This window comes from Calonectris borealis, chromosome Z, assembly GCF_964195595.1.
Source record: "Calonectris borealis chromosome Z, bCalBor7.hap1.2, whole genome shotgun sequence".
In the NCBI taxonomy this organism is placed as follows: Eukaryota; Metazoa; Chordata; class Aves; order Procellariiformes; family Procellariidae; genus Calonectris; species Calonectris borealis.
In genome coordinates this window covers 29,927,252-29,943,412 of record NC_134352.1, presented here as the reverse complement: position 1 = coordinate 29,943,412, position 16,161 = coordinate 29,927,252, and the positions used below count along the sequence as shown (strand labels likewise).

General features: G+C 37.1%; 1 protein-coding gene across 7 annotated transcripts in view; it reads right to left on the bottom strand.

Annotated features, from left to right (window-relative positions):
- The window catches only part of RNF38 (ring finger protein 38), a 137,335-nt gene that overhangs the window by 4,060 nt on the left and 117,114 nt on the right, over positions 1-16,161 (bottom strand). For 6 of the 7 annotated variants that reach the window (XM_075136645.1, XM_075136646.1, XM_075136651.1 and 3 more), the window contains 6 exons: positions 13,429-13,599; positions 11,428-11,589; positions 8,282-8,388; positions 6,618-6,702; positions 5,030-5,151; positions 4,028-4,127 (listed from right to left, as the gene is read on the bottom strand). In XM_075136645.1, coding sequence (XP_074992746.1) covers positions 4,028-4,127; positions 5,030-5,151; positions 6,618-6,702; positions 8,282-8,388; positions 11,428-11,589; positions 13,429-13,599 — 747 coding nt within the window. The remainder of the gene's footprint in view (positions 1-4,027; positions 4,128-5,029; positions 5,152-6,617; positions 6,703-8,281; positions 8,389-11,427; positions 11,590-13,428; positions 13,600-16,161) is intronic. The other variant, XM_075136647.1, reaches the window with a different exon arrangement.

Genomic DNA, 16,161 nt, shown 5'->3' with positions numbered 1-16,161 from the left:
AAAATTTACTTCTTGCTCTTTCACTAGCAGTTTTTTAATTACTTGAAGACAATGCCATTACTTGGTCACTATTTTGTACCTGCATTATTATATTATATATCTGCATAGATTTAATTCAGCTAATATAATTTTTAAAATAAAAAGGCATGTTCTTCAAAATTCAATGGATTAATGAATTAAGAGGTGCTTAGATAAATAATTAAGTATCTACCATTTGTAGCATGAAACAGAGCATTCAGTGGGAGTAATTTCCTGATATGAATTGCAGAAATAAATCCACTGTGCCAGGATAAAATGAATACTCATGGACACTGCAGCACTGCTTTTCAAGATCCTACATGAACATCTGTTTTAAATGTAGTTGCATTCTTGTGCCTTTCATGAAATTCATTCCCCCTTCCTGGAATTAACATGGCTCTTTGGTGCAAAAAGAGGAGTAAGGTGGACATAATATTGACCTTCTGACTAGCCACTCTTTTGGGCAAACTTACTTTTTGTACTGTAAGGAAAGAGAGCTGCACAATGTATTAACCAATTTATTTTTTTATATTTTATAGAAATTTATAGCTAAAGTGAACTGCATTTAGAATAATGAATCTATAGGGCTTCTAGAATCCTCTAAAAAGCATTGCACTAGTGATGGTGTTAGTCCATCAGAACCAAGTTAAACTATAGTTACAGTTCATTTTTTCTCATATATAATACAGCATTTCCTACCAGAATGTTAAATATAAAGGCAAGTTTTCCTTGTTACCTGGTTCTAAATCCCCAGGGTGAAGGCAGGTCATGTTTTCAAGCTGTCCTTTGGAATGATGACTATCTCTTACTTTACAAAAGAACAGATTTCTCATGCATTCATATTTGACTAAAGGATTTAGGATATTAAGAAATAACGAAATACTGTGAAATACGAGAGTTGACAATACTATGAAAAGCAAAAGGGTAACCACCCTCTTGTTAATTCTGTTTCCTCCACTGTATTACATCTTCTTTCACAAATCTTTAACCTTGTTTAGCCAGGGAAGTATAAATTAAAGTGGGCAACCTAATGCACTATAAAAGAACATTTCCTCTCACTGGCTCACACTACCTAAAAAGGTGGTACTGTACATTATACAGTAGCATTATACCAGCAGGGCAGATCAAACCTTTCATGTATAGACAAGCTACAAAACTTTCTTACGATTCTTTTTTTTTTTTTTTTTGCTCCAACATCACCAACAGGCAGTGGAATAAGGATTTTTTTTTTTTTTTAAATAATCAGATTGGATCACTAACCTCTTATTTAAATCTTTCACTGACAACAAGGTGAAACTTAAAAAGAATCAACTTGACTCCATAGTTCTAGAATATAGATAGCAAATACTTTCTTCAAAGAGACAAGATTAAATCAGTAAAACACAGGGACAAACTGGTAACTTTCTTCTTTTTTTACCTTGTGGAAAAAAGTTACAAGTACTGAAAGCTACGATTTTCACCTTCCCTTGCAGAATTTATCAATGTGATATTGGCTGGATGATGTGAATTAAGTGGATGTGGACATAATTATATTATCAACATATAAAACAAGTTGTCAAATACATAAAGGAATGGACAGAAGCAGAAGTATAGCCCAAAATATCTTCCAGTTATCCTCATTTCCAGATGTTTGCTGCTTAACTGTAACCAAGTTTAGACAGAGGTTGTGACTAAAATCGGCTAGTGTTACAGGTAATTCATTACAGTTTGCAAAGCAAAATAATCTTTATCTCCATACACCATCTTCGTACCAGTGTAACTAAACCCACATGGTGTAAATATATTGCCTTAGCAATCCTACACTACACTGCTTTAACCTTGCCTAGCTTATTTTGCATCCAGCTCTGGAATACACTATGTCAATAAGAGCAGTTTTAGGTGGGTATAACTGCAAGTCCTTTAGGTTTAGACTGAGTATCTTTCACCTCATTCCCCCACCTAGCTGACACTCTTACGCTCATAGAGTTTTTCTATGACAAGACAACCTTTAGAAAATACCACACTTGAAGATCTGTTAGAAAATACATAGTTTCTAAGCTGGGACAGGAACAAAAGGAAAAAGCTTGTTTCACCACTACAACAGTACATCTACGATTATGAAAATAAAGACTAAACTAAATCTGCTTTTTCCACTTTACTGTTCTGAATTCGATTGCTAGTTCATTACCAGTTGAAAGTACTAAATCTAACTGTAGAACTGCCACACTGAGTCCCCAAAAAGCTTAATTCAACATATTTGTCTGACTCTTGAGACCAATGTCTGGTAAGAAAGAGCGTAAGAACAGGACAAGCATGCATGATACTTCCCTGACATGTTCTTCTAACTTCCAGCAATCTGCAGATCAGCGGTTCTATGAATTAGCGTTATATTTTTTTGGCATTCATAGCCTGGAAAGAGCTGTCTTTTTAAAAACCTATATAATCATTTTATCTATATAGACCTATAGCATCCACTATCTCACAGGCTGTGTCAAATGATCTTAGTTCTTTTTTCATAAAATGGAGTGAACACTATCTCGGATACTTTGTCCTCACCACAAATGAATTCAGAAGTTTCATGCAATGAGAAGACTTGAGAAATCTAGTGTTCACATCTCAAGAGGTGTGGAGAATACCACTTGAATAGATATAATCTACTCTTAATTCGCAGTTAGTGAATAAAACAACATACATCTAGCACAGATATATTGATAGTATTATGTGTGTGGGGGGAGGGTGGTGTGGCTTTTTAATCTGACAATAAAACAACTAGGTGTTTACATTCCTCTTGCTGATTCTCAAGTATGTACATGGATTCAGATACTGAAGGACCCCAGTTCTACTGAAAGTTATAAGCATCGTTGTGGAAACATTTACACTGGCCTTAGATTTTGTAGAAGCCTTAGACTACCACGGGTACTGTAGCCCAAGAGCAATTTCATATCCCAGTTTTTAAAATCCTTCTCATTATTCTTGGTATCTTGTTAGCCAAAGGAATGCTGTCAATATTAACTTGATTTTTTCATTCTCTGCACTCAGTATTTTAGTGTATGCCTAGGATATGCATTTTCTTGCTTTTATGAAGCCATAAAAGCAAGGGGTTTTAATTTCTTTTTCCGAAAAAACAGACACCATCCATAATTCTCTAGGGACTGTATCCTGTTATTAACATAGGATCACTGCAGTTTCAAATGTTTTACACAACAGACTATACACAGATTAAACTAAAGCTGAATAGAATAAAATACTGAAAAAAGGTGAGGCAAGATGGGGATCAACACCTTGTTGGCAGTAGATCTGGCTAATGCAGCTTGTAGAGATGTCCGTGTATCATCACCTACTTATTTGTGTTTCCTGTTCTTCACACCTTCTGTATTGCTGCTATTTTTTCTGTCCTCTTAGTGGGCTGATTCTAGATCCTTTCTTTCTGCTCAAATTCTCTCGGAAGGGTATATTATAATTTTGTAAAACCATAATTTCTATTTGTATATATTACATTTACATATATTTATGTATATATGTATACACATGTATGTACACACGTAACACATTTTATTTGTGTTAATAGCACGTTAATAGCAAAGTGGGGGAAGAAGGTATTAGTACTTATTCTTGCTATGCAGGATATGTAAAACAGGTAAAGCCACCATCACCACAGAAACTTTAATTCATACTTCCTATATTATTATGTTACTTCTTTGTTTTCAAGTCTTCTTTAATTTCACAGATTACTTGAATTCCAGAGTCATTGTTTTGTGCAAATGGAAAACACAGTAAGATCTGTCAAAGAAAATAATTCTCTTCATATCCATCTTCCCTTGTTCCAAAGATTACAAAGAAACTTCCTTCATCAGTTGTTAGATCATAAGTATCATAAGTAGGTAGTGCTTCTACTCTGTTGGCATTTCTAGCCTAAGTATTAGAAATGTGAAACAAGATGAAATGAAGTGGAACAGCAAACTACCACCACCCCCTCCCCCCAAACTACATAATGAATTCTCTATAAGATAGGATATTTTTTTTTTTTTACCTTCAGCCATTTATCGACACACTTGGCATGGAATTCATGGTTACAGGGTAAGACTCTAAGTAGCTGCCTTGACTCAAAATCGCACATGCACACCACACACCTAAAAAAGACAACAAAGTTCAAATGTACCTTCTATGTAAGAACAACAAATACATATTCCATACAAAACTTTACAGGTATGACTGCAACATGGTAGCTCCTTTACCCCTTGGTAGCTCCACTTATCTATATCTGTGGTTGGATATGTGTAGTGTGACAACGTAAACTGTGAATTGCTGTTATGATTTGATTCTTTTTTTCTGTGCTTTCAAATCACAAAGCAAATGCTCCTGCTCACAGGAGTTCACAGACCCAGCCAATAGAATGGATGTTCAATCAAAATTCAAAATGGCGGAGATAATGATCTATAAAGTTCACTCCCTACTGATACTAGTAAGTCACACTGAAGGTCACTGAAACTGGAATACCAGAGAAAAATCCTTACACTGAAGTTCAACCACTAGACAGAATTTGGTACTAAGTCACTTTAACTACTTCTATGTCTGTACTGCCCTTTCCACTTCATTGTGCAGATCTTTCAAACACAGTTAAGTTAATGGGTTTTAAAAATAAGAAGATGCACTCTTAAACCACTGACCAATCTCTATCAGGAGCACTTGAAACTTTAAGCTATTTTAACACAGGCTAAACTCCAAGTTGACAATGTCACTTTAATGTCTAGTATACTGAACAAAACTTGGAACACCTTTATTTCATTTTAATTTTTAAATGCTGAGGAATTAAATTGAAACATAGCTAAATGATGTGAGACTAGATAGAGTTTTTAAAGTAAGGATAAATAGTATTTGATCTGGAAAGCAATCCAAGAAAAAAAAGAAAATTAAACTGTTTACTGACATGACTGCTCTTAAAACCCTTCTGGCCTAGCTGAGGCTGCAAGTTAAAGAAATGAAAGTACAGCCACCTAAATTATGGACCTTTGAAAGAGGCCAATGTACTTACAATGTCTGTTCTGACTGGTGGTTGTTTGGATTGAACCTGTAGGATGGAAGCTGTTCAATGTCCGCCTTTGTCAATCCTCGTGGTTTGGCTTCTCCCAGACGTTCTGCCAAATTCAGCAGTGCCTGCAAAACATGGAAACTGGACATCTAAAAATTCACTTCTCAAAGAGGCTTTGGTTCCACTAGAGGCGGGGCTGCCATTACACCTCACTACCCCTGCTGGTAGCACAAAACACCCTTCTATCAAGAAATGTTTAGAACCTTAGTTCTCCCCTACAACAAAAGCCCCACGGAAAGTCTGTCAGAATTCAACCATCTTTCTAATTATGTAAGATGTTCTCTTCGGAATTTCAAAACTTCCAGGACCCAACTTCCAATTAGTCCTGTGGCTGCACGCACAGCTTGGTAAGCTATGAAATCAAGAGTGCTGGTAACCACAAATAATCATCAACAAATTTGCTTCCTAAGAATATACGAGTCTGGTCTTGTGAGAGAAACCAAGAATTTAATGGGACAGGTTCTGATTCCCACTTCTCATCTTGGTCTAGCTGAATTGAAATACAGAGATTTTATCCTGAATCTGGAAAACAAATACATACAATCAAACTTTTTTTTGCTAAATGTTATGTTAATTTTCTACAAGCCAAGCATTGCAATTAAAAGCCTCTAATGTAAATAATTTGCACTCTATCATGTATGTAACTTGCACTCCTTCATAATGGACGTAGGAAAAATATCACTATAAACGTGATGGAGAACCAAGGCATAGAAAAGTTAAAAGACTTGGTGAAAGCTGCAAATGGTACTGATCACACAGAGATTTCTAATACTGTCAAACCTAGGGCCCAAATTCTCAGAAATAAGATAATGCTTCTTCTGAACTAGCACCAAAGTTATTACAAAAATGCTCATTGTTAAACTGAAAATGTGCAACTACACAGAGCTCTTAAGGGGAGCACAGGCAAAGAGATTCAAAAGTAAGGGTTGATGATGACTGAAGAGAAATCAAATGGAATCCAATAGTCTCAGAACCAGCAAAGAACCAACAACAGCTGAGACTGCCCCATAATTATCTAGGATACCAAAAAGGGTTCTGCATCTATAGATGTGAATTACTGTACCCTCCTGAGGGCCAAGAAGAAAAGGCAGTAAGGCAGTTTTATAAGCATTACATTTAGATTAATTAATCTATGACATTAACACTCCTTTGTATTAATACTGTTCTGCAAAGTTATGCACATAAAATCACTAACTTTTGAAAGGGCTTCACTTCTGTTTGATATTTACAATCAATTAAAATTCAAAAGGAGAAGAGTAGCATGTAGAACATAAAAGCTGAACAATTTAATTATTACTAGCCTGGAAGGGTGGATTCTGGGAAAAAGCAATAGACAAAAAATAAAGCTAAGCACTTCTAATATCCAGTATTGCAAAAAAATCGGAAAGGATGGTTTCTGGATTCTGTCTTCACACTCATTACATTTATTTGAAAGACAAAAGCAGGATTAAAAGCAAAATATAATGAAATTTTATTTATTGCTTCAGCAATTGATCTGTTCTTTAAAGGTAATTGTAGTTCACACACCAACCTCATAGTTTTCTACCTCCCCATCTTCCACATCCAACTCAAAGCTGAAAGCTGGTCCAACTGCAGGTGGCACTGGGAGCATTGATCTACCATGAGAGCAAACAATTATAAGGTTCAACATCTTGCTGAAGGAAAGCACAGAAACACCTGGCAGAGGTAAAGTTACCTTATTGATCCCTCTCAAATCAACACATTCTCAGAACTGGTAAAAATGTTAAGTTTGAAGTCAAGAATAGACATCTGAAGTGAAAGAGTCAAATGAAAAAACTAATTCTGCCACTTTTTGATACTGAGAGTGCTGCCTTTTTAATTGCATGCATGTCTCAACTGATACTTCCAACCAGGCTCAGCGTTATTACAAAAACTAATCTCTTGATTATCACAGATTATGGAGAGCTAAAACTGACAATGAATTGACATTCTAGTTTTAAATATGTTTTATTTCTTTAAGTGGATAAAATAGCAACAAAAATAAGGAATCCTAAGTTCACTTAGCTCTCCAATACAAAAGCCTTGAAACTTTTGTAAGTCTGAAACACACAATAAAGATAAATAGCATATGCTACTGGACCAACTTCCATATTGAAGGCAAGCATAAACTCTCACATACTCTGATGCTGGCCAAAGCACAATCTCTTCAGATAGAGAGGCAAGAGAGAGATGTTTTCTGGTTTTATATTCAACAAGTGTTTTTACCCCCCCAACATAGTCCTATGGGTCAAAACTTAACACACAGACACAGAAATCACAAATTCACAGCACTAAAATATACTAAAATCCCACTGAAGTTATCAGGAATTACTGTGCCACATCGTGTCCTCAATGGACAGGCAAGAAGCTATGACATCACTCTCAGATTGTAAGATGCAAAGTTGAACAACTTCACTGGATCAGATTTCTGGTGCCATTTTCATGCCACGTCTGAAACTGCACAGAGAAAAACTACAAATCTGGTGCGAATGTTTGATTATTTCCTTGTCAATGTCACCTTTACCACCAGAAAATAATCCTTGTTTTCCAAACATTTCATACTTATTTCCAAAACAGAACACAAAAGAGTAATAAATTTCGTCATATACTCAAAACTCCCCCACAGAGGGTGTACCATAACACATTACTGATAATTCCTAAATGCTAATTGTCCCACGTATTTTCCAGAAACAGCTAATCAGAGGCAGAACAGAAATTCAACAGCTGTAACAGATCAGCATTTCAGCCAATAAAGAGTAACACATCACAGAAAGCTCCCACCCCTGTGTTTCATAATTAAGAACCAAACCAAATGAATTTATTCCATAAGTGAAGACTCCTAGAACTTTATCCTACACTGTAATCATGCCTCTGTAAGAGTATCCAAGAATCAAGTTTTAAAATTTGTTGAAGATTTTACGAAGAGTTCAGAAACAAGAGGCTACTGTGCCTCAAAAAACCTACAAAACTACATTGGACAAAATTGTCCACTTATATTTTTCCTTGCTCAAGGGTGTATCTTATTCAAAACAGGCTGAAAAATTTACACAAAAATGGAAGTTTTCCTCCTCTCTGGGGCAGCTGGACTATGCCTGTTCTCTGGTAGACTCCAACCCTAAAAAGTGCTGAGACTTTTGTTGAAAGTCATATGACTTCTTAATAGCCTACATGGAAGGAAATGTACTTTGAACTTACAGCACATAAGGTAATAGGCTGGGATGGTAAGGGTGTGGTGGTATTGGCTGCTGTGATCGGTATCTGCTGCGCCCTGTGAGTCTCCGAGGCATAAAAGGTGGGTAAGGCTGCAAGAAAGAACAAAATAAGCTTCAACTGGAACTTGTGGAACCGGAACTTGTGTCCAGTTCTGAGCTCCCCGGCACAAGAGAGACATGGACATACTGGAAAGAGTCCAACGAAGGGCCACTAAGATGGGACTGGAGCATCTCACATATGAGGAAAGGCTGAGAGAGCTGGGACTGTTCAACCTGGAGGAGAGAAGGCTCAGGGGGATCTTATCAATGTATATAAATACCTGAAGGGAGGGTGCAAAGAAGACGGAGCCAGGCTCTTTTCAGTGGTGCCCAGTGACAAGACCAGAGGCAATGGGCACAAACTGAAACACAGGAGGCTCCGTCTGAACATCAGGAAACACTTCTTTACCGTGAGGGTGACCGAGCATTGGCACAGGTTGCCCAGAGAGGTTGTGGAGTCTCCATCCTTGGAGATATTCAAAAGCTGACTGAACATGGACCTGGGCAACCGGCTTTAGGTGGCCCTGCTTGAGCAGAGGGGTTGGACAAGACGACCTCCCTTCCAACCTCATCCAGTCTGTGAGTCTGTGATTTAACATTTTGTTTTCTTAATCATAAAATAAAATGAAATCTGAATATTGAAATCCACTTTCAATAAATCACTATTAAAAAAATCCAGCCTCTGCTCAAATCTAACGGAACCTCAGCCTCAATTTGAAACGATTCCCACCAATAACACACAATCATACCATTCCATGTGAAAAAGCAGTAACACACAACAGAAATCCTTGTGAGCTCTTGTGTGCTTAGTCTACGTGCAGGCTGGTTTGGGAAACAGGACTTGAACTTCTGACTCTCTTGTAAATATAAAAGCCCAGGCTTTAGGCCTGGTGCTATTATGCAGGCTTGCGCACAAGTGGTTGAGTAAAGAAGCCTTTAAAAGAAGAAAAAAAGTCTTTAAAATCTTAAAAAAAGATTAAAAAAAAAAAGTTTTAAAAAAAAATTTTTAAGCAGTGGTGAATATTTACATTTATGTTAAAGAAGAGTTGAAGCCTTTCAAGTATATGTGGAGAGTTTAATCAGTACAATTTCTGCAGCTGGACAATGCCTAAAGAGACAGTCAAGCCTAAAGCTTCAATATATTCTTTCAATGGATAAAACAGGGCTTTATTGTCGTACTTTTTTTCATTTGCATGCTAAGCTCTTTACTTGTATATTTAAGTTTTCACTATAATTGTTCAAAATTCCTTGCATTACCTACTAAAATGGGGACATCCATGATAAAAAATTTCCACTTAAATGCAAACTATATTTTTCCAGAAATATTCAAAGTACTAAAATTTTTTTAGTAATTTTAAAAAATGAAAGTCATGTACCACTACTAAATTCTACTACTATTTGAGGTCCTTGAGACTTTTTCTTTTTGAAACAAAGAACACTGTCTTCACTAACATGTTTTTCTTCTTCCATGTTTGAAATTTAAGAAAACGCAAAAGCCCAACACCACCAATGAGTAACCTAAACCCCCCTAACTTTACAATGGAAACATTATTAATAGGTAGCCATGGTCATATATGTAATTTACATATGAATACAAACACAATGCAAATGAGCCAGGGTTTTTTCCTTGAAAGTGAGATCTCAATCTAGACATAGCAAATATCAATTTTACTGCTCTGTGAATTTCACAATTCAAAAATATAAGAGAAACTGTTATGGTCACTGAGGCAAGAAATGCAGCCATTCCATCATAATTTTAATATAAATAAAATTTTATCAAGATTCAGGATTGCTTTATAAAAGACCATATGATTACTTGTAATACACCTCTATTCTACCCCTCAGCGGTATACAACCCAGAACTGAAGCATCAGAGAAGACAATGCTATATAATCTGCAAAACATGGTATTTTGTTCCTTATCTACTTTAAAGACTTGGAAATGAAGAAAGCCTCACTCCAACCAAAATGTTTGTGATTTGACTGTAATTCATCTAACAAGCGTATTGAATAAAAATACAAGCAGTTTATGGAAGTTTTTAAATGTCTTTGTCTCCAGAGTGACTCATAGTGACTGAAAACTTCACTGAAAATCTGTACACGTTTAGTTTAACAATGAGCTGAGTATTTTTTTTTAATGGTGGAGACTTATGTGAACCTTTATAAGAACTTCAGCAAGCATTTAACTAGGTTGTAGGATTTCAAGGAGACTAATTAAAGAGAAGTTATCTGTATATTCTGTAGTCACAGGCCCTAAAATTTCATTCTCATTTAAAATTTTGAATAACAATATGCCTCTAAAACCTTCTGTCAACTTGATGCACAGGTCAACCATTAAAAAATATCAGAGTCTATACTTGAATTCTAGTTATTTCTTCAAGCATTACACAGGCAGGAGAGGTTTTTAGAAAAATAACAAAACACACAAAACAACAACAAAAACAACATCTCAGGACTAATACAATTGCAGATTGAAGTGCACCACAAAAATCCTAGAGGTAGCACCAATATTGGACACACTACAGAAGCACAAAATTCAGCACAGACTTTATCCTGCACCAGGTTTAGATTTTTTTGTGCTGCTGCAGTTGATCCCCAGAAAGTTGGCTTAAAACAAGCTTGGCTGTCTTTATAACATGGTGCAGCCTAAATTATGGAAGCACTCTATACAACTGCCTGGTAGCAAATTGCAAACACTCTGAAGCAGAACTATTTTTAAAGCAGTCTAGCTTTCCTGACTTGTGGAAACTCAACATATGATGAAGAATTAGCTAAGAGTGACAGCAGTTTTTCTAAACTGTACTAATTAGTTTCTGCAGTAGAAGTCCTGGACTGTGTGGCAACACAGAACGTTTTCTAAGTAACTGTTACAACGCTCTGCAGATAATGTTATCAGAAATCATTTGCTGGTATCATTAAGTTATCCTTAACTTGATTAAAACACGCTTCAAGAAAATACCACAGTACGCAGCTATAGCCAATAATGGAATACAACTCCAAGAAGTGCCACTTTCAAACAAAATGTACTACAGAATAAAGATCAAGAATGTTAATGCAGCATGAAGGAGACAGCACAGAAAACAATACTTACTACACCAAATGACACCTCCTGGTGTAAAGGATCGTGGGTTAAGAATTGGAGGGGAGCTGAGGGAGGCAATGTTGATGGATGGGCTGAGGGAGGGTATGTAAAACCTCCTACAGGAAGATGTTCTCCAAGCAGTTCTACTTCATTTTCTATCCTTTGAAGTGGCTAAAAAAAAAAAAAAAAAAGGAGATAGGTTTTGTTGCAATAATAGAGATGCAATTTTTCCCCAAAAGAGAACTGCAATCCCAGGTGTATATTCTGAGCTGCTGTGGTCAATTTTACAGGGTAAAAAAAAAATTTTAAAAAATTACAGGTACAATTGTACTCAGTTTCACATAGTAACTCTGTGAACAATTCCTGTGTCATTAACACTAGCAAAAAGCAAAGACAACACTACACATTTGATATAAATTCACCTTTTCCAGCTAGCCATGCTTATAGACCAGGAATTTATGCGATCTAGCAAATATAGGAGTGGCCGTAATTTCCTGTGTCTTGCATTTTTCAGGACAAATATTTGCTCTCCTTCTTGCCAGGCTGCTCTCACTGTACAACTATGCGAGAGAAAAAAATAAACAACCATAGACAAGAACTAAAATTGTGCCAGAAAATCTGAAAAGTGGAGAGGAAACATGGCGACTCCAGTGTATTAAACTGCTAATGATATTCAGTAATCAAGCAGATGCTTCCCTAGGAAGGTCATGCAAGCAGTCCTACTAAAAGCACACAGTCCAGAGGTTTCAGAAGCATGAGATTCCAGTTCAGTATTGTAATCTAGTCAACTGTAGTACACCAGTTAGGCCCAAAAGTATTCAAGAAATAACCAGGAATTGTCATTGTTTTATTAATACACCTTTCTGTTCCTGACACTGAATTCCACCATTTCAGAAATTCAGCCAAGAAAGCTACCTTGTGGAACCAAAGGAATATTCTGTTCCCCTGTTATGCAGAGCAAACTTTAAACACAAGGTATTCTTAAACCACTAAGATACAAGCTTTTTGCCAGAGCTGAAAGTTGACAGGCAAGCCTAGTCAATAACTTAACTAAGCAACCCAAGCTAAAACACGAGCCCATACATTTTCTAAAGGAAGGTCTTAAAAAGATTACCACTGAAAACTGTATTTCCCCAGCTGTTCTTCCATCATCGTAACAAAGTAATTACAACCTTATTCATGTCTGAGACATGGCACAGAGAAGTTTTAGCAGTGTTTGTAAGTAACAATGAAGCTGTTTTCTATTTCTGCATTAGTGAAATACTGGCATCTTCTAGTGAGGGGGGCAAACAAATAGACACTAGTATACAGATAACCCCACAGTAAGAGCTGTAGGCCAAAACTGAAAAATCTAATTTCTCCCCAAATCCAAAACAGCGTCACATTTTCCCATGTTTGCACAGTCCCTATCACTAAGCCAAGTCTGCTTGAGCAGAAGGCATCAATAACTTTCACCAGTGGAAAAAGAAAAAAAAAAAGGGGGGGGGGAGTAAGGGAGACTGTAGGCTCCTGAATATGTCTGGCCAAACTAAGGTTGTTCTAGGAAAAGCACTGGTCATTTAAAAATTAAGTGAGAAGTAATACAAGAGAAGCATGTAATGAAAGTAACATTCTGTGCTTTCTTCTCTCTCTGCTAAGCTTTTCTCTGAGACCACTGCTGCACTACACAACCTCCTCTGGATTCTCTTCTGCTTCCTGGGAAAGAAATACCTGAAGGAATAGTGGGTGAAGCAAATACACATCTTTCTGACAAAAGTAAAGGCCTATGGAGAAACAGCATGGACAACAGCTGATGAAATCTGAAGAGAAACACGGTGAACTTTAAAATTATTTTTTCATCTTCATACTAAGTGGTTACAGACTTGCTAAGGAAGCATAAGTGCAAAACCCTATTACTTTAAACAAAATCCTTCCTCAGAAACAAAATCCTTCTGTTTTCTCAGTGTATCAGCACTATTTGCCCATCCAGCCCCACCAATTCTATGGAGAGGGGGGTAAGAAGCTACTTACCGACCGTGACTGCTGTGCTTGGAAAGGAACGAACTGTCCTGGAGGAGGCAAGTGAGGAGGGTGGTGTGGAGAGATATGAGGAGGATGCAAAAGGAATGGGTCACTAGAAATGAGGGGTGGAAATGCTGCATATGGTACAGGTAGGTGCTGGACTGAGCACGCCTGAAGCATCTGAAATAAAATGAAAACAACCTATTTTTGTCTCTAGCACAAACATTCCCTATAGAACATTCTATATTTATTATGGAAAGATATCATTAAAACAAAGCTGTTCTCTTGCCTCCTTGGAAAAGCCTCCATAACACACATAAATAGTAACTCATTCAAATACACAAGGAACAGCGATTAGTACAGAACAGGCTGTAGAAGTACCACAGTGTGACATCTGCTAGGTGGAAAGTAGCTCTCACTTCTCATGAGGTCAGTGGGAATTAGGGTTTTCAATACGCCAGGATCAGACAGACTTCTAAGTGATAAGCAGATACATTTATCCTAATTAATTTTATTTTTCCCACATATTACCTTCAAAATGACACGCCAAAGCAACAGCCTTGCAACCATTTTAAGCTCTAGACGGAGCTGAGGGTCTCCCAGCTGTCAGACCATGCCTTAAAACCTCTGTTGCCTCATACACTAAGAATAATTCATATGCTCTGTTCAGTTCTGCACTTTGAAGAGAGCCTCATGCTCCGAAGGCAGCTGCCTAAGGACAGCTGATGTGGGAAATAGCACTTTTTCTCTCCTCCTTGAAATTCCTCATAGAAAAGCAACTTTGGGCACTAAAATTTGAACACTAAAGTGATGAAGGCACTGCAGGGGAGCAGGAATGTGCCTTGTGGAAGTGTTCAGTCTTACTTCCAACTCTAGATATGGAGAAGCAAGAAAACCTGCATTGTCGTCTTCTTGCTTTTTGATCCATCATCAGAATGTCAGGATTTTCTGTTACATTTTTGACAATTAAAAGACCAGTTAATAAGATACTTGTTATCAAACCTTAAAAAGAAAGAGGACCCAGTTCTGATTTCTCACTTTTTTTTCTTTTTAGTCGTGTCACACAACATATGTTGTGCATACTGACTATAATGGCATAAAATGGTCAAGAGATCTAGATTAAAATCACATTACAGTAGTGGAGCTGGAACTATCACCTCAATTTACTCGTATCATGACCAAATATAAATCTTTACATGCACTGAAACAGTAGCAAATTAATTTGATATGATTACTGTTTTTTCTTAAATGCTGACTGTTCTTCACCCTCAGCTACTACATCATTTTTCTAAAAAAGAAATACAACAGGCAAGTGTTTCTATTGTTAAAATACATTTTTAATTGTATTTTACTAAACTGAAAACTGTTCTCTGAAATAGTTAAAGATAAATTTGCAGGTAGACATCACATAGTGTTCTTTAAAACAGAAGGTACTTTGGAGAACACATTAAAATAGGTTTCATCCCATGATTCTGTATGGTAAAGATTACCATAGTTCCAATATATGTTTGGAATGATCTGTGCTATGCCCATGGCACTTTTTAAGTTACAGAAATGAGGCTGCATTATCTTTCAAGTGGAAAGAAATGAAAACTACCTGTTTATTCATTCAGGCTTTTGGAAAACTTCTGCTGTTTGAACATATGCTTCCAAGAAGTTTTAAAACTGATGAAGGTATTTCATAAATGACATTTGTTTATTTTATAGTTACATATGCAGCGAGAGAGACAAATATTGTGAAAGTTACAAAAGGATACTGGGAAGTTCACAGATGAAGCTGGTGAGCAAGCTGACATGCTGGAGGGCAGAGCTACCTTTCAAATGTACTTTTATAGGCTGAAGAAATTTATAGGCTGACAGGAACCATGTGAAGTTCAAAGGCAAATGTAAAGTCTGGCACTGGGAGAGAATAACTACTCCATGGAGCAGGACAGTTTGAGACTGACTGGTTGGTGAGCAGATTTGCAGAAAAAAAAGTTTGGTTGTGGTGGACACCTTAAACAGAAGTACAGAAGAGCCCCAGTGTACTCCTGCAGTCAAAAAGGCTTACTGCACACTGGGTTGCATTACTAAGAGCGTAACTAGTGGATCCAGTGAAGTGATTCTGCCCCTCTATTTGGAACTTGTGAAACTACATTTCAAGTCCTGTACCCAGTTTTGGCCTCCCCAGTGCCAAAGACAGTGCCATTGATATACTGAAATGAGTCCACTGAAAGACAACATGATGACCAGGAGCCTGGAGCACACTGCATAAAAGAAGAGGCTGCAGAACTGGATTTGTTCTGCCTTAAAGAGAAAAATAAGCAAAGACCTTACCACTGTCTTCAGCTACTTCATGAGAGTGGATAGGCACAACCTGACTCTTCCTTGAGGCACAAAGTGAAAGGACAAGGACCCATCTGACCAAGTTGCAGCAAAGAAAATTAAATCAGATATACAGAAGAAATTCTTCACCACAAGGATAGTCAAACACTGGAGTGGAGGCTCAGAGGGGCTGTGAAATCTTGGAAACTGGTACTGCTCTTAGCAGGTGATCACCAGATGACTTCCAGAGCCCTCTCCTAACTTACATTATTCCTTAATTTTGTGACATAATAGAAGAAAGCATAAAGTCTGTCTACTGACGTTACATAAACTCAACCTTAAGTCTTTATATTCATTTGTACTGCATCCATTCTCTCAAAACACTTGATTAACTGTTGTACATTCAGTCCAAATAACCTGGTTAGAGCTTTCCTCCTG